This window comes from Oncorhynchus kisutch, linkage group LG4 (assembly GCF_002021735.2).
Source record: "Oncorhynchus kisutch isolate 150728-3 linkage group LG4, Okis_V2, whole genome shotgun sequence".
In the NCBI taxonomy this organism is placed as follows: domain Eukaryota; kingdom Metazoa; phylum Chordata; class Actinopteri; order Salmoniformes; family Salmonidae; genus Oncorhynchus; species Oncorhynchus kisutch.
In genome coordinates this window covers 40,192,600-40,218,547 of record NC_034177.2, presented here as the reverse complement: position 1 = coordinate 40,218,547, position 25,948 = coordinate 40,192,600, and the positions used below count along the sequence as shown (strand labels likewise).

General features: G+C 42.5%; 1 protein-coding gene across 1 annotated transcript in view; it reads right to left on the bottom strand.

Annotated features, from left to right (window-relative positions):
- The window catches only part of LOC109889519 (pleckstrin homology domain-containing family G member 7), a 35,763-nt gene that overhangs the window by 3,592 nt on the left and 6,223 nt on the right, over positions 1–25,948 (bottom strand). Inside the window, exons 4-16 of the mRNA XM_020480992.2 lie at positions 20,372–20,481; positions 19,917–19,957; positions 19,273–19,371; positions 18,692–18,844; positions 18,257–18,352; positions 13,111–13,212; positions 10,829–10,942; positions 7,464–7,638; positions 5,543–5,658; positions 4,943–5,030; positions 4,757–4,836; positions 4,430–4,583; positions 713–810 (exon numbers count right to left, since the gene is read on the bottom strand). Of these exons, the coding sequence (XP_020336581.1) occupies positions 713–810; positions 4,430–4,583; positions 4,757–4,836; positions 4,943–5,030; positions 5,543–5,658; positions 7,464–7,638; positions 10,829–10,942; positions 13,111–13,212; positions 18,257–18,352; positions 18,692–18,844; positions 19,273–19,371; positions 19,917–19,957; positions 20,372–20,481 (1,426 nt within the window). The remainder of the gene's footprint in view (positions 1–712; positions 811–4,429; positions 4,584–4,756; positions 4,837–4,942; positions 5,031–5,542; positions 5,659–7,463; positions 7,639–10,828; positions 10,943–13,110; positions 13,213–18,256; positions 18,353–18,691; positions 18,845–19,272; positions 19,372–19,916; positions 19,958–20,371; positions 20,482–25,948) is intronic.

Genomic DNA, 25,948 nt, shown 5'->3' with positions numbered 1-25,948 from the left:
ATTTTGATAGGCAGCAGCTCTATGGAAATGAGATGATGACTTGCAATGAAATTAAAGTAATGTGAATAAATTATGGTTCATAAGCAGTAATGGGAGATCACTAACGTCATGGGACTTGTATTAATTGTTTTATTCTGTGTTGTTACAGCATGCAATCCACATAATGCACAGTGCTTTTAAATGTAAAAAATACATTAAACCAAAAGCAATGATAAAAAAAATAATAATAATCGAACCGTCCTCAATAAGCACTAATCGCTCAGCACTATGACAAACACTAACTGGATCGAGTCACTTGATTTTTGGAAAGATAGCCATTTGTATGTTTGCGCAGAGAAAATCTCCTAGACAAATAGACTGTAAATAGCTCAACAATGATTATTATCATCCGGCAAAGGAATGAAACATGGTGATGAATGAAGGATAACACAGGAATTTATATGGCAGTAATCAACTAGCAACTCAGATTAATACACTTTGAACCTGCTGTGAGTATGTTGAGATGGGAATGTCATGATCGTGATAAATCCACGCCTTACATATGACCACATAATGAAATGTTGTCAGTCACCATGGTACAATAACACACAAACAACTAAATTGGAATGCAACCCAATTCTCATTGTAAAAAGACTACTGTCCATTCAGTGTTTTTGTTAGGACTACAACACGTACAGTGTGTTACTTTAAGTTCAGAGTGCTCTTACTGTACCTTGACGGCCTCGGACGGTGCTTGTAGAATGAAGGCAGCGATACACTGCTGGTAGCGGTTCTGGTGCATGATAATGAACGATTGGGATAGCCCTGATGCTGAGAAGAGAAGGATGAAACATGTCAGTGTCATTAGTGCACACCATAGAAAAATTTATATTTTTGAAAAAAAGGGGCTTGATATTGAAAGTTCAGGTGGTGCCTCCCTGTTTTGGCCAGTTTGCATCCATTTAGTTTCTAATTAATACAACCTAGTTTACATATAAATTATGCTCTTATCCAGAGCAATTTACAGTAGTGAATGCATACATTTTCATACTGGTCCCTGATGGAATCGAACCCATAATCCTGGCGTTGCCAGTGCCATGCTCTACCAACAGTCACAAGGCCAGGTCTGTTGAAAACACGCACATAAGCAGTACAGAAGAAAGAGTACTGAACAAATAACTCAGGACTGATACTGTAATCGATTACAGATGACTAATCTGCGGTTTAGATAACTGGATTGCACAATACAGTGGTTTCCTAAAGTATTCACCCGCTTGGCATTTTTCCTATTTTGTTGCCTTACAAACCTGGAATTACCACTTTGAAGATGCAAAATATTTTTTATGAAATAAACAAACAGAAAACTTGAGCAATACTTTGTAGAGCCACCTTTTGCAGCAATTACAGCTGTAAGTCTCTTTGGGTATGTCTCTATAAGCTGCCACATCTAGCCACTGGGATTTTTGCCCATTCTTCAAGGCAAAACTGCTCCAGCTCCTTCAAGTTGGATGGGTTCCGCTGGTGTACAGCAATCTTTAAGTCATACCACAGATTCTCAATTGGATTGAGGTCTGGGCATTGACTAGGCCATTCCAAGACATTTAAATGTTTCCCCTTAAACCACTCAAGTGTTGCTTTAGAAGTATGCTTAGGGTCATTGTCCTGCTGGAAGGTGTCCGTCCCAGTCTCAAATACAAGACTGAAACCGGTTTCCCTCAAGAAATTCCCTGTATTTAGCGCCATCCGTCATTCCTTAAATCATTCCTTAAATTCTGACCAGTTTCCCAGTCCCTGCCAATGAAAAAACATCCACACAGCATGATGCTGCCACCACCATGCTTCACTGTGGGGATGATGTTCTTGGGGTGATGAGAGGTGTTGGGTTTGCACCAGACAAAGCACTTCCTTGATGGCCAAAAAGCTCAATTTAAGGCTCAATTTAAGGCTCATCTGACCAGAGTACCTTCTTCCATATGTTGGGGTAGTCTCTAGAGGTCGACCGATAAATTTTGGACCCCTGATTATGGCCGATTACATTGCACTCCATGAGGAGACTGCGTGGCAGGCTGACTACCTGTTATGCGAGTGCAGCAAGGAGCCAAGGTAAGGTGCTAGCTAGCATTAAACTTACCTTGTAAAAAAAAGGTTAAAAAAACTATCAATCTTAACATAATCACTAGTTAACTACACATGGTTGATGATATTACTAGTTTATCTAGCTTGTCATGCGTTGCATATAATCGATGAGGTGCCTGCTAATTTATCATTGAATTACAGCCTACTTCGCCAAACAGGTGATTTAACAAGCTCATTTGCGAAAAAAGCACTGTCGTTGCACCAATGTGTACCTAACCATAAACATCAACGCCTTTCTTAAAATCAATACACAAGTATATATTTGTAAACGTGTATATTTAGCTAATATTGCCTGCTAACATGAATTTCTTTTAACTAGGGAAATTGTGTCACTTGCATACTGTGCAACAGAGTCAGGGTATATGCAGCAGTTTGGGCCGTCTGGCTCGTTGGGAACTGTGTGAAGACCATTTCTTCCTAACAAAGACAGCCAACTTCGCCAAACGGGGGGATGATTTAACAAAAGCAATGCCTTTCTTAAAATCAATACACAGAAGTATATTTTTTTAAACCTGTATATTTAGTTCAAATAAATTAATGTTAGCAGGCAATGTTAACTAGGAAAATTGTCACTTCTCTCGCCTGGCTCGTTGAGAACTAATTTGCCAGAATTTGACATAATTATAACATAACATTGAAGGTTGTGCAATATAACAGCAATATTTAGACTTATGGATGCCACCCGTTAAGATAAAATATGGAACGGTTCCGTATTTCACTGAAAGAATAAATGTTTTGTTTTCTAAATGATAGTTTTCCGAATTTTACCACATTAATGACCTAAGGCTCGTATTTCTGTGTGTTATTATATTATAATTAGGTCTATGACTTGATAGCGCAGTCTGACTGAGCGGTGGTAGGCAGCAGCAAGGCACTGTATGTTTTTATCATAAGTTTGATTATTGATATAAATTCAGTATCTTATCAGTAAGTAAAGCAGCGTTTCCCAAACTCTGTATTCGGGATCCCTAGAAGGTGCACATTTTGGTTTTACACAGCTGATTCAAATGATCAAAGTTCATGATTAGATGATTATCAGCTGTGTAGTGCTAGGGCAAAAACCAAAACGTACACCCCTTGGGTCCAAAGTAAAGCAAGAGGTGTGAACAAGTGCCAAATAGCCTAAATGTAATAGATTAGTAGATGTTTATAGGCCTATGTTTAAATCAGTGATGAGGTCCTAGGATCAGGTTGTACATTATTTTCCATAAGAACACACACAGACTGTTAAGTTACTGCACTGTTGAGAGGAGAGCTTGCAACTAAGCATGCAATTTTACTGTTTACTCCCCGCTATAGCCTGTGCATATGACGAATAAACTTTGATGCGACAATCACATTAAGATTGACAAAAGCCAAAATGCTAGTGTGTTACTAGGACGTGGCCTTAACTTATCTAGGGTAGGGGGCAGCATTTGGAATTTTGGATGAAAAGCATGCCAAAAATTAAACTGCCTTCTCCTCAGGCCCAGAAGATAGGATATGCATATAATTAGTAGATTTGGATAGAAAACACTAATGTTTCCAATACTGTTAAAATAATGTCTGAGTATAACAGAACTGATTTGGCAGGTGAAAACCTGAGAAAAATCAATTCAGGAAGTAGGTTTTTTTGTTTGTAGTTTTCTATTCAATGCCATTACAGTATCCATTGACTTAGGACTCATATTGCAGTTCCTATGCCTTCCACTAGATGTCAACAGTCTTTAGAAATTGTTTCAGGCTTGTATTCTGAAAAATGAGGGAGTAAGAGCATTCTGAATGAGTGGACTCTGCCGTGTCACAGAGCTTTTTCATGCGCACGACCGAGAGAGTGCCTTTCTTGGTTGTAATATTATCGATTATTTAGGTTGAAAACAACCTGAGGAATGAATATAAACATCGTTTGACATGTTTCTATGAACTTTACAATACAATTTGGATTTTTTTGGTCTGCCTGTTGTGACTGCGTTTGAGCCTGTGGATTACTTAAGAACGCGAACAAAACTGAGGTTTTCGGATATAAGAGAGTCTATCGAACAAAAGGAACATTTATTGAATAAATGAAGGTCTTCTGAGTGCAAACATATAAAGATCATCAAATCTAAGTGATTCATTTTATCTCTATTTCTGACTTGTGTAACTCTTCTACTTGGCTGGTTACTGTTTTTTATAATGAGTATTTCTGTATTTGAATTTGGCGCTCTGCAATCTCACTGGAAGTTGGCCAGGTGGGACACCCACATACCCTAGAGAGGTTAAACTGTGGCAACTACATCATTGAATGCTGGACTTTCTCAATTCCTGTATCATGCAGGTGTTGATCCGTCCTCACCTGCTGCGTTGAGTTGGTCTACGCTCCTGAGCTGGAGGCGGTCCAGCGAGATGGGCTGGTCCAGGACGGTGAAGGTACAGCCCTCCTTCAGCAACTGGTCCAACTCCTGGTTCTGAGGGAGGCGCAAAGGATTCTGTTCAGGACCTGTGGACTTCTAGAGGGGGGTAGGAAGTGAGAGAAAGGGGGTGGAGTGGGAGAGCGCGCGGGAGAGAGAGAAAATCAAATTCAGTGATCAAAGAGGATTAAGTACTATACGAAAGTAGTTAAGTTATAATACATATGTAGGTAAGTATCTATGTGAGAAAATCGTAGAGGTATAAGTCCTACCTTCTTGTTCCTCTTGATCTTGGTGATGAGGAGGAAGTCGTCAAAGAGAAACAGGTACACATCGTGCAGCTTAGCATTCTCTGGTGGTAACATATGTAGAGATGATGTCAGGACATGGCTGATGTAAAACTAGTACTTAAACAGTATTTTAACTAAGCATGACTGATTACTCTGTATGTCACCGACCTGTGAGCACTAGTTTGCCCTCATGCAGCAGGCACCGATGAGCGATGAGGTTTTCGAGGGTGACCGCTTTCAGGAGATGCTTCAGATTCTGTTCAAAGCCAAATGAAGGGCTGAGGTTAGGTTGTGGGTAGACGCATGATTTGTTTGCATTCTTACGACTTCATATGTGGTGGCAGTATATTTTATTTTGATCATATCCCGCCGTTATGTCTCTTGCATGCATATCTAGCTTTGCGGATCACGATGACCAGATATCACTTGATCTTTATCTGAAAAAACTAAGACGCTTCAGACAGCCCTCTCTTTACATCAATGCACTGACATCATTCAAGATACAGCTAAGTTGTTGTTGTACTGTATCTGACTCGTGTATCAAAACGTTAACCATATGTTATGTTCTACTCGAATCCGAACCCAAGAAGATCCATTTGTCTTGGCCCAAGACCAGTGTCATTGGAAAGCTTAAGTACAGAGGCCCATGTTCCTCCAGGAACTAACAGGATTACGTCAATTAAGTCCATTTTATTCTATTATGTCTTTGTGCAAACCCAGTTTGATATTCAAAGCTCAACTCTCTCATTATAGTGAATGCAACCTTACCTCAGGGATGAAGGCCCGCTTGTCTCTCTCCCACACTGGCAGCCACACCAGGGCATCTCTCAGTAGTTTCACCTTCTGGTAGTTGTCCAGCCATTTGACTTTGCCCTCCAGATCACCTACAAAACACACACACAAACACAAAACACAAAACATAAAACAACACACACCCACAACACACAACACACCCACAGGGGGAGGGGTGTGTGTGACACAAACAAACCAACGAGGACACTAAACTGCATTCCACTCCACCTCTCTGTTTGATAGTGAGCAGTGCACACTAATTATGAACACCGGTTCTGGCAGGCTTATTCCTGGCTTTGGAACACACAGAACAATCTTAACAAGGGTGTCACTGTTGTCATCAGATTAAATTAATATAATTTATGTTAGTTTAATAATATAGTACTACTACTAGTAAAATATTCAGCTATGTGCACAATTTATCAAACTATCAATTCATCTGGCATTGGCAATGAAACAAATACATTTCAAATAGTACCTCTGATGTTGATACAGATATCATTAAATAATGACGACAGCTGACTGTGTCTCAACATGGGTGTGATCTATGAATGCTCTAGTCATAGATTAGACTGCGCCCACCTCTTACCGTAGACACCCACCACACCCATTGAACATTGACCGATTCAGTCCAGCCTGCCATTGTGACAGTGCTATTCCCAGGCCACATCAACTCACTGTATACCTCTGTTATTGTCTGTAGTCACACCCTGGCTATGGGAAAGAACTTTGAAGCACACAGTAAAATAGAAAATAGAAAAACGGGTTCGATATACAAGAACAATTACATTCAAGGTACAATACTGGTACATATTTCTCTACAGCCGGTCCTGTCCATCTAGTTATAGAGAGAACCACCAAAATACGTCTGCAAGTACAGGCACGCAGAGAAGACGTCAACTGTCACAGATTTTGGCTGCTGCCCAACAAACAAACTGGCTATTTGGTTACCATTTCTAAGAGACATGTATTTGTAGAGACTATCCCGTACAGGATAAATAAATAAATTAACTTTTCCAGTGTATATTTTGCTACAGGTGTGAAGATGTGAGTTAAGCCAGGAGGTATAAGTGGCTGTCAAAAGCCCACATAGCTCTGTCAGAAAACACCCTAGAGCTGATGGCCTGAACCTGAATGGCAAAGCTGCTGTTTCCTATGTAGAAATAGAACTCCTAGAATGGCAACCCAATTCAAGTCAAGGGGTGGTGATAAAATTCAAAATGGCCACCGGTCGTCCTATTTCTAAAGGTTTCCTCCATCGTAAGACACAGAAGAGGCTGGCTGACTGACTCTGCTTGTGTATGTTCAAGTTTCCTTATACGGCAAAAACATTGTTGTGGTTAGAGCGAGAGGAGCCTCTAGTGATGACTGACTACTCTTAAATTAGGTTTAGGTGAGTCACCTCAGCTGATAAAAATAGATTATGCAAATAACCCAGATAATCCAATAATGGCTTCACAGAACCCCAAATCAGCTTCATTTACACTAATAACATGTGTGGTGAGCCATTGACTTTACAGAGTCAGTGTGGTGGTGAGGGTTAACGTAGTTAAGTGTTGCAGTAAGAATGTATAATAAAGTAGTGTGGTAAGGTTGCACTGTTTTGTAGAAATATCAGATCAGCCTGTGAGACTGACCATGTTGTACACGATGTAGCCAATGGTCTGGCAAAGCGATTTTGTTATTCTCATTGGAAGTTACGGGGAAATAAGACTCTCGCTGTTTTTAATTGAAAATGTACAGCTGTGGAGCGGGCAGTGCACAGGGGCTGTGTGGGTGTTTGAGTGAAAAAGACAGGAAAACCAAACAGGTTTATATATGAAACAGCAGCCTGTGTAGAGATGGGGTTTTACGATACAGTGTTTCAGTGGCAAGGGTGAAGGAGGGGGATGCTCACATATGGAGGTGTCCACCTGCTCCACCACACTCTGCAGGGCGCTCTCCTCCTCCTCCGTCCGGCTTCTCTTCCCCACGTTCCTCAGCAGCAGGGGGTAGCGGGTCAGACGTTGCAACGGCGCCACCAACAGGTCACGCAACTGCAGCCTCCGACACTCCTGGTTCCTCTCACACCACTAGGAAGGAAGGGGAGAGAGAGAGAGATCATCTTTAACAACAACATCCTCAGCTCTGGCATCTTCCCCAAAATTTGGAACCAAGGATGAATCACCCCAATCCACAAAAGTAGAGACAAATTTGATCCCAATAACTACCGGGAGATATGAGTCAACAGCAACCTTGGGAAAATCTTCTGCATCATCATCATTAACAGCAGACTTGTATATTTCCTCAGTGAAAACAATGCACTGAGCAAATGTAAAATTGACTTTTTACCAAATTACCGTATGACAGACCACGTATTCACCCTGCACACCCTAATTGGCAAGCAAACAAGCCAAGACAAAGGCAAAGTCTTCTCATTCTTTGTTGAGTTCAAAAAAGCGAGACTCAATTTGGCATGAGGGCCTGCTAAACAAATTGATGGAATGTGGTGTTGTGGGGAAAATATACGACATTATAAAATCAAGTGTGCAGTTTAAATTGGCAAAACACATTGCTTTCCACAGGGCAAGGGGGTGAGACAGGGATGCAGCTTAAGCCCCACAATCTTCAACATATATCAACAAATTGGTGAGGGCACTAGAACAGTCTGCAGCACCCGGCCTCACCCTACTAGAACCTGAAGCCAAATGTCTACCATTTGCTGATGATCTGGTGCTTCTGTCCCCAACCATGGAGGGCCTACAACAGCACCTAGATCTTCTGCACAGATTCTGCCAGACTTGGGCCCTGACAGTAAATCTCAGTAAGACAAAAATAATGGTGTTCCAAAAAAGGTCCAGTTTCCAGGACCACAAATACAAATTCCATCTAGACACCGTCGCACTAGAGCACACAAAAAAACTATACATACCTCTGCCTAAACATCAGCGCCACAGGTAACTACCACAAAGCTGTGAACAATCTGAGAGACAATGCAAGAAGGCGCTTCTATGCCATCAAAAATGTGATGTGCCAATTAGGATCTGGCAAAAAGTGCTTGAATCAGTTATAGAACCCATTGCCCTTTATGGTTGTGAGCTCTGGAGTCCGCTCACCAACCAATGATTCACAAAATAGGACAAACACCAAATTGAGAGACTGCATACAGAATTCAGCAAAAATATATTTTGTGTACAATGTAAAACACCAAATAATGCATGCAGAGCAGAATTAGGCTGATACCCGTTAATTATCCAAATCCAGAAGAGAGTCATTAAATTCTACAACCACCTAAAAGGAAGTGATTCCCAAACCTTACATTGACTATGTACAGACTCAGTGAGCATAGCCTTGCTATTGAAAAAGGCCACCGAAGGCAGACCTGGCTCTCAAGAGAAGACAGGCTATGTCCACACTGCCCACAAAATGTGGAAACTGAGCTGCACTTCCTAACCTCCTAACAAATGTATGGCCTAGAGACACATATTTCCCTCAGATTATACAGATCCACCCAAAAAATTAAATACATCTAATTGATAAACTCCCAGATCTATTGGGTGAAATACCACAGTGTGCAATCACAGCAGCAAGATGTGTGTCCTGTGGCCACAAGGTCAACCAGTGTAGAACAAACACCATTGTAAATACAACCAATATTTATGTTTATTAATTTTCCCTTTTGTCATTACAACACTGTATATAGACAATTACATTTTACAGTTTGGAACCTTGGTGAGTAAGGTTTACTGTTAATTTTTTATTGTTTATTTCACTTTTGTTTCTTATCTATTTCACTTGCTTTGGGAATGTAAACATGTTTCCCATGCCAATAAAGCCCCTTAAAAAATAAAAAAGAGAAAGCGTAGGGGGAGAGAGAGAGGAGAGAGGCGTAGGGGGAGAGAGAGAGGAGAGAGGCGTAGGGGGAGAGAGAGAGGAGAGAGGCGTAGGGGGAGAGAGAGAGGAGAGAGGCGTAGGGGGAGAGAGAGAGGAGAGAGGCGTAGGGGGAGAGAGAGAGGAGAGAGGCGTAGGGGGAGAGAGAGAGGAGAGAGGCGTAGGGGGAGAGAGAGAGGAGAGAGGAGAGAGGCGTAGGGGGAGAGGAGAGGGGAGAGGCGTAGGGGGAGAGAGAGAGGAGAGAGGCGTAGGGGGAGAGAGAGAGGAGAGAGGCGTAGGGGGAGAGAGAGAGGAGAGAGGCGTAGGGGGAGAGAGAGAGGAGAGAGGCGTAGGGGGAGAGAGAGAGGAGAGAGGAGAGAGGCGTAGGGGGAGAGGAGAGGGGAGAGGCGTAGGGGGAGAGAGAGAGGAGAGAGGCGTAGGGGGAGAGAGAGAGGAGAGAGGCGTAGGGGGAGAGAGAGAGGAGAGAGGCGTAGGGGGAGAGAGAGAGGAGAGAGGCGTAGGGGGAGAGAGAGAGGAGAGAGGCGTAGGGGGAGAGAGAGAGGAGAGAGGCGTAGGGGGAGAGAGAGAGGAGAGAGGCGTAGGGGGAGAGAGAGAGGAGAGAGGCGTAGGGGGAGAGAGAGAGGAGAGAGGCGTAGGGGAGAGAGAGAGGAGAGAGGAGAGAGGCGTAGGGGGAGAGGAGAGGGGAGAGGCGTAGGGGAGAGGAGAGGGAGCATGGTGGGAGAGAGAGACGGGAGAGGGAGAGAGAGAGATGGGGAGGGAGAGAGAGAGATGGGGAGGGAGAGAGAGAGATGGGGAGGGAGAGAGAGAGATGGGGAGGGAGAGAGAGAGATGGGGAGGGAGAGAGAGAGATGGGGAGAGAGAAAGAAAGAAAGAGAAAAAAGAGAGAAAGAGAGGGAGGGAGCAAGAGAGGGGAGAGAGCGTAGGGGGAGAGAAAGAGTTAAAGCCAAATTAAGTACTATAAGTAGGGTGTGTGACAAAATCAGATATTGAGAGAGAAAGCGATTGCATAAGAGCGTGGGAGAAAATAAGAGAGAAGAGAAGAGACAGGTCAGGAAGTAAAAGGTGAAAGAGAGCAAGTATTAGGGAGAACTGAGGGACGGGGTAGGGTAGGAGTGAAAGTGAAGTTGTGAGAAAGACAAATTATCTCAGCTGAGAGCAAAAAAACAGCAGGCTTGCAAAAGAGTCTCAATCGCAGGAGACTAATTGTCACATTCCAATTGTCAGCAAGCCCCAGTGACTCGGTGTTCGTTCACACTTGACCCAGTTCTATCCTACCTTACTGCATAATTGTGTGTGGTTGTTAGGGACAGGGAACAGCGCAACCTTGCCCCAACCAACCCTGATTTATAGTTCCAAATAAGCAGCGCTTGGCGGCTGTGGCCTGCAGTGTACCTTCACGTAGGAGCCAAAGTCCTCTCTGTGCTTCAGGCTGTCCAGATAAAAGAGTGCAGTGGAATAGTTGAGGCAGTACTTCTGCAGACAGTGGCATATGCTCTCCTGGATCGCCTGCCAACAGATAGATGTATGATAAATGGTTAGCTAAGCAGTAAGCGCATAGAGAAACAGAAAGATCCCATTAAAACGTTTATTTGCCGTCTACACAGATTTGCCGGCGTTATACCACAGTGGTTTCCATCTTTTTGGTGACTGTATCCCCAACTGAATACTGCTCTGCCATGAGTACCCCTGAAGTACCCCCTCGTGTGCATTTTACCAGTAGACATATGGTCTCATGAGTACCCGCTATGGACCGGCCAAGTAAGTCGCTCTGGATAAGAGCGTCTGCTAAATGACTCAAACGTCAAAAATGTACCCCTAGTTGGTAACCACTATTACAGCAGGTGCAGCGAAATGCTTATGTTACGAGCTCAAACAGTGCAGTAGAATGTCTAATACAACACAAATAATGCAACAATTCCCATCAAGAAATAACAATCCAAAGCAGATCTATATTAGAGTGAGCATGTGTGGGACTCCAGAATAGAAAGAAGTGGCGTGTAGAGACAGTATGCTGCTGGTGAGTCCCTGATCCACCTCTACGCAGACGACACCATTCTGTATACTTCCGGCCCTTCTTTGGACACTGTGTTAACAACCCTCCAGGCAAGCTTCAATGCCATACAACTCTCCTTCCGTGGCCTCCAATTGCTCTTAAATACAAGTAAAACTAAATGCATGCTCTTCAACCGATCGCTACCTGCACCTACCCGCCTGTCCAACATCACTACTCTGGACGGCTCTGACTTAGAATACGTGGACAACTACAAATACTTAGGTGTCTGGTTAGACCGTAAACTCTCCTTCCAGACCCATATCAAACATCTCCAATCCAAAGTTAAATCTAGAATTGGCTTCCTATTTCGCAACAAAGCATCCTTCACTCATGCTGCCAAACATACCCTTGTAAAACTGACCATCCTACCAATCCTCGACTTTGGCGATGTCATTTACAAAATAGCCTCCAATACCCTACTCAACAAATTGGATGCAGTCTATCACAGTGCAATCCGTTTTATCACCAAAGCCCCATATACTACCCACCATTGCGACCTGTACGCTCTCGTTGGCTGGCCCTCGCTTCATACTCGTCGCCAAACCCACTGGCTCCATGTCATCTACAAGACCCTGCTAGGTAAAGTCCCCCCTTATCTCAGCTCGCTGGTCACCATAGCATCTCCCACCTGTAGCACACGCTCCAGCAGGTATATCTCTCTAGTCACCCCCAAAACCAATTCTTTCTTTGGCCGCCTCTCCTTCCAGTTCTCTGCTGCCAATGACTGGAACGAACTACAAAAATCTCTGAAACTGGAAACACTTATCTCCCTCACTAGCTTTAAGCACCAACTGTCAGAGCAGCTCACAGATTACTGCACCTGTACATAGCCCACCTATAATTTAGCCCAAACAACTACCTCTTTCCCAACTGTATTTAATTTTAATTTATTTATTTATTTTGCTCCTTTGCACCCCATAATTTTTTATTTCTACTTTGCACATTCTTCCATTGCAAAACTACCATTCCAGTATTTTACTTGCTATATTGTATTTACTTTGCCATCATGGCCCTTTTTGCCTTTACCTCCCTTCTCACCTCATTTGCTCACATTGTATATAGACTTGTTTATACTGCATTATTGACTGTATGTTTGTTTTTACTCCATGTGTAACTCTGTGTCGTTTTATCTGTCGAACTGCTTTGCTTTATCTTGGCCAGGTCGCAATTGTAAATGAGAACTTGTTCTCAACTTGCCTACCTGGTTAAATAAAGGTAAAATATATATATTTTTTTTAAGTATATCATTTGGAAAAGACAAAAAAGCTGCTGGGCCACATGAAAAACGGTGCTTTGTATTCATAGATAATTTCATGGAGGGTGATGAAGTAAATAAGACTAATTACACAGACACTAATGATTTTATACGTGTTCTCTGGTTTATAATAGAGTGTGTTTCAAGTTGAATTAGTTGTATGTACAGGATACACATGGTAATACACTGTCCAACCAAATGCTTAATTGCAGGTTCCTTATCGACAACAAAACACAAAATAATAAAAGATAAGAATATAAAGTAAATGGTCCAGTAGAACAGAATATTCTGTGTGTGCGTGTAAACACGTGTGTGTGCTTGTGCATTCAAGTGTTTTTGAATGTGTGTGTGTGTGTGTGTCCATACCTTGTGGAGGAGCTCCAGCAGGGTGGGCCCGGCCCCTGCTACCGGGATCTTCCAGGACTCTTTGATGACATGCAGCAGGCTGATGAGGAAGCCAAAGCTCACCTGGGGAACAACACATCACATTACAGAGTCCAAAAGAAAATGTGATATCATAGATAGACAAAGTCTACATGAAGATGTCATGCCACAGACTATTCGTATAATGGAGATAATCCCATCCTATAATGTCTTGTAATTGTACTGCAGGTGACTATTTTTTTTCAGTAAACACTAAGAGACCAGAGGTCATAGTATGAGAATTCAATCCTTCAACATGTAGCCTAGAGTAAGATGACGTCGATGAAGATTTGACGTCGTGATGGGGAATATTTAGTGACTTAACTTTGGAATTTCATTTTGATATGTGGATAGCATGTGGTAAACCATCTCCCATCCAAGGCCCAGTCCCAAAACAAAGTGCATTCGCCTTCGCCCCCTTCACTGCCATGGTCAGTCATCCATCTGGGACGTGGGTAGCTAGTTTACCATGCGTATCCCGTACATACGGCTAATAAAAAAATATGCAACTTCAAGTCCTACTTTACTCACAGTAGTGTCTACCTCAAGACAGCACGCCATGGCCCTATCATCCTACCATTCTGCATGGAAGACAGCACCCACACAGGATCAGTACCAATCGGATCTGGGCGGTGTTGGAGTGGGACTAGTGTGTTACCATAACGACTCAGTCTCACAAGACACCTAATAGAATGCTATACTATCATAGTACACAATAACAGAGACGAAAAATTAAATGAACATGCCAAACACATTTTCCAAGCTTGGGATAATCTAATCGACAGGGCTAGCACAATTATTATATAACTGATGGTTATGGATGAAGACAGTCATGAGAATAAAATAACACATTCAGAAAAAGCAGTCCAAAAAATGTTATCATAAGACAAGGTTTTGAAGTGTCTGTCCTATATCTAGGAGATATAAGAAAGAGCAGGAAAAAAAACACACACACATATAAACTCATAGAAAAAAAAGGGAAAGTCCCCTTTCAGGACCCGGTCTTTCAAAGAATTCGTAAAAATCCCAACAACTTCACAGATCTTCATTGTAAAGAGTTTAAACAGTTTCCCATGCTTGTTCAATGAACCATAAACAATTAATGAACATGTACCTGTGGAACGGTCGTTAAGACACTAACAGCTTACAGACGTTAGGCAATTATGGTCACAGTTATGAAAACTTAGGACACTAAAGAGGCCTTTCTACAGACTGAAAAACACCAGAAGAATGATGCCCAAGGTCCCTGCTCATCTGCGTGAACGCGCCTTAGGCATGCTGCAAGGAGGCAGGAGGACTGCAGATGTGGCCAGGGCAATAAATTGCAATGTCCCGTACTGTGAGATGCCTAAGACAGCGCTACAAGGAGACAGGACGGCCAGCTGTTCGTCCTCGTAGTGGCAGATCACGTGAAACAACACCTGCACAGGATCGGTACATCCGAACATCACACCTGCGAGACAGGTACAGGATGGCAACAACAACTGCCCGAGTAACACCAGGAACGCACAATCCCTCCATCAGTGCGCAGACTGTCCGCAATAGGCTGAGAGGCTGGACTGAGGGTTTGTAGGCTTGTTGTAAGGCAGGTCCTCACCAGACATTACCGGCAACAACATCGCCTACGGGCACAAACCCACCATCGCAGGACGAGACAGGAATGGCAAAAAGTGCTCTTCACTGACAAGTCGCGGTTTTGTCTCACCAGGGGTGATGGTCGGATTCGTGTTTATCATCGAAGGAATGAGTGGAACACCAAGGCCTGTACTCTGGAGCGGGATCGATTTGGAAGTGGAGGGTCCGTCATGGTCTGGGGCAGTGTGTCACAGCATCATAGGACTGAGCCTGTTGTCATTGCAGGCAATCTCAACGCTGTGTGTTACAGGGAAGAAATTCTCCTACCTCATGTGGTACCCTTCTTGCAGTATCATCCTGACAATGCCACCAGCCATACTGCTCGTTCTGTGCGTGATTTCCTGCAAGACAGGAATGCCAGTGTTCTGTCACAGCCAGTGAAGAGCCCGGATCTCAATCCCATTGAGCACGTCTGGGACTTGTTGGATCGGAACTTGCAGGTGCCTTGGTGGAAGAGTGGGGTAACATCTCATAGCAAGAACTAGCAAATCTGGTGCAGTCCATGAGGAGATGCACCACAGTACTTAATGCAGCTGGTGGCCACACCAGATACTGACTGCTACTTTTGATTTTGACCCCCCCCCCCCCCCTTTGTTCATGGACACATTACTCCATTTCTGTTGGTCACATCTGTGGAATTTGTTCAGTTTATGTCTCAGTTGTTGAATCTTGTTATTTTCATACAAATATTTACACCTGTTTAGTTTGCTGAAAATAAACACATTATACAGTGATAGGACATTAATTTTTTTGATGAGTTTATGCATATATGCACGTATACACATACATACAGTTGAAGTCTGAAGTTTGCAAACAATTAGTATTTGGTAGCATTGCCTTTAAATTGTTTAACTTGGGTCAAATATTTTGGGTAGCCTTCCACAAGCTTCTCACAATAAGATGGGTGAATTTTGGCCCATTCCTCCTGACAGAACTGGTGTAACTGAGTCAGGTTTCTAGGCCCCCTTGCTCGCACATGCTTTTTCACTTCTGCCCACATATATTCTATAGGATTGAGGTCAGGGCTTTGTGATGGCCACTCCAATACCTTGACTTTGTTGTCCTTAAGCCATTTTGCCACAGCTTCGGAAGTATGCTTGGGGTCATTGTCCATTTGGAAGACCCATTTGCGACCAAGCTTTAACTTCCTGACTGATGTCTTGAGATGTTGCTTCAATTTATCCACATAACGTCCACCCTCATGATGCCATCTATTTTGTGATGTCCCCCTATTCCCTCCTGCAGCAAAGCACCCCCACAACATGATGCTGCCACCCCCGTGCTTAACGGTTGGGATGGTGTTCTTTGGCTTGCAAGCCTCCCCCTTTTTCCTCCAAACATAACGATGGTCATTATGGCCAAACAGTTCTATTTTGTTTCATCAGAGCAGATGACATTTCTCCAAAAAGTACGATCTTTGTCCGCATGTGCAGTCGCAAACCGTAGTCTGGCTTTTTTATGACAGTTTTAGAGCAGTGGCTTCTTCCTTGCTGAGCGGCCTTTCAGGTTATGTCGATACAGGACTCGTTTTACTGTGGATATACATAATTTTGTACCTGTTTCTTCCAGCATCCTCACAAGGTCTTTTGTTGTTGTTCTGGGATTGATTTGCACTTTTCACACCAAAGTACGTTCAATGCTCCCAAGGATGACCCAGACTTGGAGGTCTAACTGTATACATACATAAGAGGTCGACCGATTAAATCGGCAAGTTTTCATAAGAATTGGTAAATCTGCATTTTTGGACGCAGATTATGGCCGATTACATTGCACTGCACGAGGAGACTGCGTGGCAGGCTGACCACCTGTTACGCGAGTACAGCAAGGAGCCAAGGTAAGTTGCTAGCTCGCATTAAATGCATCTTATAAATAACAATCAATCTTAACATAATCACTAGTTAACTACACATGGTTGATGATATTACTAGGTTAACTAGCTTGTCCTGCGTTGCAAATAAATTAACAGGCACCGCATTAATTATCATCATAAAGTCTACTTCCCAAACGGGTGATGATTTAACAAGCTCATTTGCGAAAAAAAGCACAATCGTTGCACCAATGTACCTAACCATAAACATCAATGCCTTTCTGAAAATCAATACACATGTAAATTTTTTAAACCTGCAAAGTTAGTTAAAATAAATTCATGTTAGCAGGCAATATTAACTATGGATATTGTGTCACTTCTCTTGCGTTTTGTGCAAGCAGAGTTAGGGAATATGCAGCAGTTTTTAGACAGTGTTTAGACCATTTCTTCCTAACAAAGACCGTAATTAATTTGCCAGAATTTTACTAAATTATGACATAACATAGGTTGTGCAATGTAACAGCAATATTTAGACTTATGGATGCTACCCTTTCGATAAAATACGGAACGGTTCTGTATTTCACTGAAAGAATAAAAGTTTGGTTTTCTAAATGATTTGACCATATTAATGACCTACGGCTCGTATTTCTGTGTGTTTATTATATTATAATTAAGTCTATGATTTGATATTTGATAGTGCAGCGGGGGGGGGGCAAAACAGGGGGGAGCAAAACAGAGACCACCATCAGTCTCCTCTTTACATAGAGTGGTCATATATTAGTTTGCAGGTCAAATCATTCGGATGCTACAGATGTTTTTGAGAGAACACCGATTTTCGGGATGTCTTATGGTCTGACAAACACTGCTCTAGCTCTGCCACCTTTCACCGCAGATGTGGAAGTGCAACATCAGCGGATGCTATGGATTGAGACGCATCCAAAGCAACAAAAAAAACACATTCCAAACTGACGGATTTTGATGAGGATATTTGTATTTTACTTAGATTGATGCACTGTTGGCGTCAATTGACTCTAGGGGGTAAAAAAATATATATATACACTTTAGGAACAAACATATGACTGAAGATGGAACAGTTTCTGCGATAATGGACTCAACAACATGATACAAGTTTGTTGCTCCTTGCTGAAACAAGCAAGGTACTGTAGCAAATGAGTCTTTGGTTGCCTATGCAATGCCCCCCCACAATGCAGCAGCAGCACACATAGGAATAGAAACTGGCAATTTGATTGGTCAACTCATTACATGGGTACACTCAATGGCTGCCTGGTACTGTGATGCAAAAATGTCCATGGTAATGTAAAATTTTAATTCAAATGATGTTAGCTGATGTGGCTCATGCAATGGAATGCATTTATTTTTGTCAACAAACCATTGCACATATTGATGGTTACACTTCCTGCTTTGCGCCAATGGGTACACTTGCAATGGCTGCCAGTCCCATTATGCCATCATTGACTTCTATATCAGCACATGCAGTCAGGAGAGAAAATTAGTAAGTATTTTAATGGTTATTAAGGAGACGCGGCCATTTGGCTGGCCAGTTAGCATCATCCAAAATTCCATGACATTCACAGCCCTACTAATCCAATCTAATGTAATATACAGTATGCATCTCTACAGTCTCACCAGACACAGCTCGTTGAGGTTGGCAAACATCCTCCAAGTGTCCACGTCAGACAGGTAGTCCCTCATCTGCAGGTTGGTCAGCGTGGCCAGAAACACCTGAAGGACACAATATTTATTTATATTTTTTATTAAACACAAAAACATTAAATATATTACACAATGGAACACAAACAAGAGGGAGGGGTTGGATCTCTTTTGCTGTTTTCAATTTCATCACAAAGCTGAAGAAAGAGTTCCCCCAACAAAGTATATTTTAGAAAGGGACAGTGTCAATTCAAAGGAAAGGTCTGTTTGAACCATCACAACATGACATTTGTGTTCAAAAAGCCACACAAAGCACAAGGTGTTTGGTTGCAAATGGTGAGCTGCCATTCCTGTTCAAAAGTATGTGTGTGTGTGTGTGTGGAGGGGGGGGGCATATATCTAGTAAGTCACCTCTTTGAGCACCATGAGCTGATCCAGGAAGTAAACACACTCGCTGGTGAAGAGTTCCCAGATAGCTTCCTGTCTCTTGTAGTCTTGAGGGTCACAGTCAGACATCAGCTGAGACGAATCGCAGTCCCTCAGGAACTCCTCTAGAGAACAGTCCTGGGGATGGAGGGAATGATAAGACAGATGGATGGTTGGATAGATGTTATTTGAATAATACTAAAACCATAATGCACGGGGGGGGGGGACTGATGGTTTTAACACGGCTGTGCCAGTGCGGTCATAAGTACAAGGTGACAGCATTCTGTAGCCTGTCTTGTTACTATCCTCAATGGTGTTATCGTCTGCTGTCTAGCTACAGTTTAAAAATGTACGCCATGTGCGTAGGCCAACAAAAGTCTTATTCCCGTTCAATGTGTCATTTATATGTTTCAGGGGCTTCCCTGTTCCTGTAGTAATTCCTAGGAGCACTGACTCAATGATGACTGGCTCCCAAGTTACAAACGCAGACACGTAACAATTAAATATTACACAGCTAGGAGGAAAAAAGGCTTCTTCAGCTCTGGTGTTCATATGGCTTTCCTCACCTTGTACTTCTGGAAGTCTGTGTCCCTCCAGTCTTGAATCTGTTCCTTCAATAGATATTTCTCAATATCAGATGCAGTGCGTGTAGTCGTCCCTTTAGTCTGAAAGGAACAAATACAGGTTAAATGTTAAACATTACTGGGACAATCAATTCATTCTTTACTATAGGTATGAGTGTCTGTCTAAGTGGGAATGTGTGTGTGTATAGTAAGAGTGAATGTGTGTGTGTACGAGTGTGTCTGTACACAAAAACATGTGTGAGTGTTCGCGTGTGTGCATGGTGGAACAGTGAATGACAGTACACACCAATAGTGTTTCGTTTGTATATTTTCCCATCTATCTATCAGTCTGATCAAACACCTTCAATATGAATTGATTTGGATTGAATTGGTTTAGCTTAGTGTTGTTGACACATGATGAAATCTCAGAAGGCCATGAGAACAAAGGGGAAGAAAGTGTATTCATGAATATGCTTTGATTAAAAGTGGGTCAGAGAACAATATCCTTAATTTCATTGCAGCTTCCTGAGCACGCTGACAGCTTCAAAGCAATAGCAACCAAAACCACAAACAACTAGGCTGACTGGTGGCAGGTCACGCTAGCTAGGGCGAGTAGCAGGGGGAGAACAAGCAGGCAGCACACATACCGTGCCACGTCTGGAGAAAGGCCACTTGGGTTTCTTGGTGTCTGTGGAAATGGAGAACATGGTTTTGTCATTATCTACAAAGGCCTGGCTTCATAGTTCTTCTGTTGCGAAAATGTGATGAAGAAAAAAAAGTGATCCACAGGATGTAGATAGGATTTTACAGGAAATCAAGTGTAAACAGCCTTATCATTTTGCCTGAATGTGGCAATAATCTGAAAATAGTTAAGGAATGTTACTTATATATTTGGGTAAGTGAACTTCTGATGCAGTTACTAAAGTGTTTACCTAGCTATAATAGGAATTAGTATTCTAATCCCTAATATTAAATAGTAATTTAATAGGATCTCCTTGTAGGTAACTAAAATAATGTAACAAATAACACTGATCACTGTTGGCCTACAACCTGGGCTTATAAGGAATGCAAAAAACTGCAGAAACGGAACTTTGGCGTTAACCTGAGAAGTTCAGTATGTCCGCCACCCCATTGGACACAAACAGGTCCCCCGGCGAAACGTCCAATCCAGGTAGACTGACCACCACAGAACTCCGCCTCCTCTCCTGCAGTCTGGTGGAAACAGGAAGAGATCAGGTTATCAGAGTGAGTGAGGTGTAATACATGAGGAATAGAGTAGGTCAGAGTGAGGTACAGCATAAAACATTATGTTGATAAATGTACCTCATTTATTACACCATTACTCAGTGATTATTATAACTGTATTATGCTGTACCTCACTGGTATACTCTTATTACGCCATTACTCACTGTTATACAATGATATACCTCATTTTGACATACTATATGCCTCCGGATCTGGCAATACCGTTATATAGTTTTGTTTGCTGTGTTTTATATTCTGGCTTGTTATTATTATTTTTGCACCTTCGGGTAACAAAAGTGCTTTACTACCACTACACCCACTACCACTACACCTACTATTCACTACCAATATCCACGACTACTACCACTACCACCACTATCCACTCATATTTTGTAGGCAAATCATACCGCTGTTTCTAAACTCCTTATTCGCTTGCTTGTTCACATTGCAGTGAGTACACATGGTATTTCAACAATGTAGAAAAATGTAGAAATACCTAAAGGTATTCAGTTATTTCTGGCTAAACCTTCTTCTTGCAAATTCTCCAGTAATAATGACAATGAGTAATGGTGTAATAAATTAGGTATATTTATCAACATGGGGTCAACAGACAGATCCAATTCTCTGAGAATATTCTAACCATGAATCAAGCCGAATTAATGAATTAAAGACCGCCAATTAAAGCCCCCATGCAGTCTTTGTAATTGTATTTTTAAATCATCGCTGTATGTCTAATAAATCATTGTGTTTTTTTTATGAAAATTACCCCAAAATAAATGTTTTATAATATATTTCCCTGAGCCTCCTTGGGTCTGTTAAATGCTAAGTCTGATCATGTGGGCGTTAGGAAACAAATATTACTATATTGACATAGACAGGCGTGATTGGCAAATAGGATGGTCTAGAGCCCACCCCCATACCCAGAAGAACAGTCATTGGTCATATTGTGACATTATGACATGGGCCAAAAGTTCCATCCCACCTGAACAGGCTGAAAATCCAGCCTTCATTTAAAAAATTATTATTATTATTTACACAGCTCATACACAAGGGAATTATCATCATTTTCGCAATTTCAGAGTGTTATTTAAACTTTTTTTTGTGATGGAAATATATATATTTTTTAAAGGAAAAACTGCACTACGCCTTTGAGGAATTGATGTGTTGTTGACATCTAATGCATTAGTTATGTAATTTATGGTAGAAAGTATATCATTTTTTACCTAAAAGTTAAACAAAAAAACTACTATTAATGGAAAATTAAACACTAATATATCTTGATTAGATAAGTATTCAACCCCATGAGTCAATACATGTTAGACTCAAATTTAGCAGGGATTACAGCTGTAAGTGTAAGATGGCGCTGGAGAAAAGGGCAGACGTTTTACGTGCCCCCACCCGATTGTGCTTTTTTGTTTGTTTATTTGCAAAACATTTGTATTACTTATTTTGTACATAATGTTGCCGCTACCGTCTCTTATGACCGAAAATAACTTCTAGACATCAGGACTGCGATTACTCACCACGGACAAGCAGAATACTTTTTTCCTTTCACGAGTTTGACAAGCCTGACGCAAAGGATATACTGCTTCCTCGGGAACAGGCCCCGATCCCTGTGATCAGAGGCGGAGAAAGAGGGGCCGAAGGGCGGGCTTCCTTCTGAGAATTCGTAGGCGATCAAATAAAACCCCACTTTCCTCCATTCTGCTAGCAAATGTGCAGTCCTTGGAGGATCATATCGCCGAGTTACGCGGAAGATTGAACTACCAACGGGACATTAAAAACTGTAATATGTTATGCTTCAAGGAGTCGTGGCTGAACGACGACAATATCAACATACAGCTGGCTGGTTATACGCTGCACCGGCAGGATAGAACAGCGGCGTCTGGTATTTTTGTAAGTAAGACCTGGTGCACGATATCTAAGGAAGTCTCGAGCTATTGCTCGCCTGAGGTAGAGTATCTCAAGATAAGCTGTAGACCACACTACTTACCGAGAGTTTTAATCTATATTTTTCGTAGCTGTTTACATACCACCACAGTCAGAGACTGGCACTAAGACAGCATTGAATGAGCTGTATTCCTCACCCAGAGGCGGCGCTCCTAGTAGCCGCGGACTTTAATGCAGGGAAACGTAAATCCATTTTACCAAATGTCTATCAGTATGTTAAATGTGCAACCAGGAGGAAAACTCTGGACCACCCATACTTTGCATACAAAGCTCTCCCTTGCACTACATTTGGCAAATCTGACCATAATTCTATCCTCTTGATTCCTGCTTACAAGCTAAATTTAAGCAGGAAGCACCTGTGAATAAATCAATAAAAAAAGTGGTCAGATGAAGCAGATGCTATGCTACAGGATTGTTTTGCTAGCACAGAATGGAATGTTCCGGGATTCCACCGATGGCATTGAGGAGTACACCATATCAGTCATTGGCTTCATCAATAAGTGCATCGATGACGTCGTCCCCACAGTGACCATACATACATACATACCCCAACCAGAAGCCATGGATTATAGGTAGCATTCGCACTGAGCTAAAAGGGTAGAGCTGCCGCTTTCAAGGAGCGGGACTCTAACCCGGAAGCTTATAAGAAATCCTGCTATGCCCTCCGACAAACCATCAAACAGGCAAAGCGCCAATACAGGACTAAGATTGAATTGTACTACACCGACGAGCGTCAGAGCCGGATGTGGCAGGGCTTGCAAACCACTACAGACTACAAAGGGAAGCACAGCCGAGAGCTGCCCAGTGACACGAGCCTACCAGACGAACTAAACTGCTTCGAGGCAAAAAAACACTGAAACATGCATGAGAGCATCAGCTGTTCCAGAAGACTGTTCGATCATGCTCTCCGTAGATCCACTCCAATTTGCATACCACCCCAACTGATGATTCTCTCTCTATTGCACTCCACACTGCCCTTTCCCACCTGGACAAAAGGAACACCTACGTGAGAATGCTTTTCATTGACTACAGCTCAGCGTTCAACACCATAGTGCCCTCAAAGCTCATCACTAAGCTAAGGACCCTGGGACTAAACACCTCCCTCTGCAACTGGATACTGGACTTCCTGACGGGTCGCCCCCAGGTGATAAGGGTAGATAACAAACACATCCGCCATGCTGATCCTCAACACAGGGGCCCCTCAGGGATGCGTGCTCAGTCCCCTCCTGTACTCCGTGTTTACTCATAACTGCACAGCCAGGCATGACTCCAAAACCATCATTAAATTTGCAGATAACACAACAGTGGTAGGCCTGATCACCGACAATGACGAGAGCCTATAGGGAGGTCAGACACCTTGCATTGTGGTGCCATGACAACAACCTCTCCCTCAACGTGATCAAGACAAAGGAGATGATTGTAGACTACATGAAAAAGAGGACCGAGCACGCCCCCATTCTCATTGACGGGGCTGCAGTGGAGCAGGTTGAGAGCTTCAAGTTCCTTAGTGTCCACATCACGAACATGCTCCATGCACACCAAGACAGTGTGAACAAAACCTATTCCCCCTCAGGAGACTGAAAATATTTGGCATGGGCCCCCAGATCCTCAAAAGGTTCTACAGCTGCACCATCGAGAGCATCCTGGCTGGTTGCATCACTGCCTGGTATGGCAACTGCTCGGCCTCCGACCGCAAGGCACTACAGAGGGTAGTGCGAACGGCCCAGTACATCACTGGGGCCAAGCCTCCTGCCATCCAGGACCTCTAATCCCAGGCGGTGTCAGAGGAAGGCCCTAAAAATTGTCTAAGACTCCAGCCAGTTCTCTCTGCTACTGCACGGCAAGCAGTACCGGAGCGCCAAGTCTAGGTCCAAGAAGCTTCTAAACAGCTTCTACCCCCAAGCCATAAGACTGCTGAACATCTAGTCAAATGGCTATTTGCATTGCTACTCACTGTTATCATCTATGCAAAGTCACTTAAATAACTCTACCTACATGTACATCCTACCTCAACTAACCAGTGCCCCCACACATTGACTGTACACATTGACTCTTTGGAAACTGCATTTTTGGTTAGTGGCTCTTAAGTAAGCATTTCACTATAAGGTCTACTACACCAGTTGTATTCGGCGTATGTGATTAATAAAATTTGATTTGAGTCTTTCTAAGGGGGCAATTCAGACCAGTTATGCACAAGTAAATTGTACTTTTTTTCCCCCTTTTTATGCACTTCTCTCTCTACATGTATTCTGACCATGAACTTAAGCAAGGGGAAATTGCCCGAGCAAGTTACACATTTGGGGTGGAGATCAAAGAAAGAGGTGTCTATACAAGTTCCAAGTGGAAAAAGCATCTACTTAATTTTTTTCAGATAGAAATAACAGTATTCTCAATACACTGTAATTTAAAAATGTATATGATAACAGTTTTTGGAGCCAAACAGAAAATCATATCAACTTAACATGTTGCAGCCTCTTTTCCACAGTAAAGTAGGCTATAAATAGCTGTGCCGCTATTCAACATTTTAATTGTATGAACTCATAATTTGCGGGGTTGAAATTTGGAGACCCAAGCTTTAGGCTTCTGTACCGCCAAACCTACAGAGTTTATTCATAATGTTTTAACTATATGCCCGGGCTTACCTCAGTGGCTCATATTTAACATGATACAAATTGTAAATAAGAACTATCGGGAGCCACCGTCAATAATACCCACATACAGTACCAGTCCAGACACACCTACGCATTCAAGTTTTTATTTTTTTATTTTTTTACTATTTTCAACATTGTATAATAATAGTGAATACATAAAAACTATGAAATAACACATATTGAATCATGTAATAACCAAAAAAAGTGTTAAACAAAAAATATATTTTATATTTGAGATTCTTCAAAGTAGCCACCCTTTGTCTTGATGACAGCTTTGCACACTCTTGGCATTCTCTCAACCAGCTTCACTTAAGAATGCTTTTCCAACAGTCTTGAAGGAGTTCCCACGTATGCTGAGCCCTTGTTGGCTGCTTTTCCTTCACTCTGCGGTCTAACTCATCTCAATTGGGTTTAGGTCGGGTTATTGTCGAGGCCAGGTCATCTGATGCAGCACTCCAACACTACCCTTCTTGGTCAAATAGCCCTTACACAGCTTGGAGGTGTGTTGGGTCATTGTCCTGTAAAAGTACAAATAAAATGATAGTCCCACTAAGCATAAACCAGATGGGATGGTGTCTCGCTGCAGAATGCTGTGGCAGCCATGCTGTTTAAGTGTGCCTTGAATTCTAAATAAATTACTGACCGTGTCACCATCAAAGCACCCCCACATCACCTCCTCCATGCTTCATGGTAGGAACCACACATGCAGAGACCATCGTGGTTTCTTTGCAGCAATTCGACCTTGAAGGCTTGATTCACACAGTCTCCTCTGAACAGTTGATGTTGAGACGTTTCTGTTACTTGAACTCAGTGAAACATTTATTTGGGCTGCA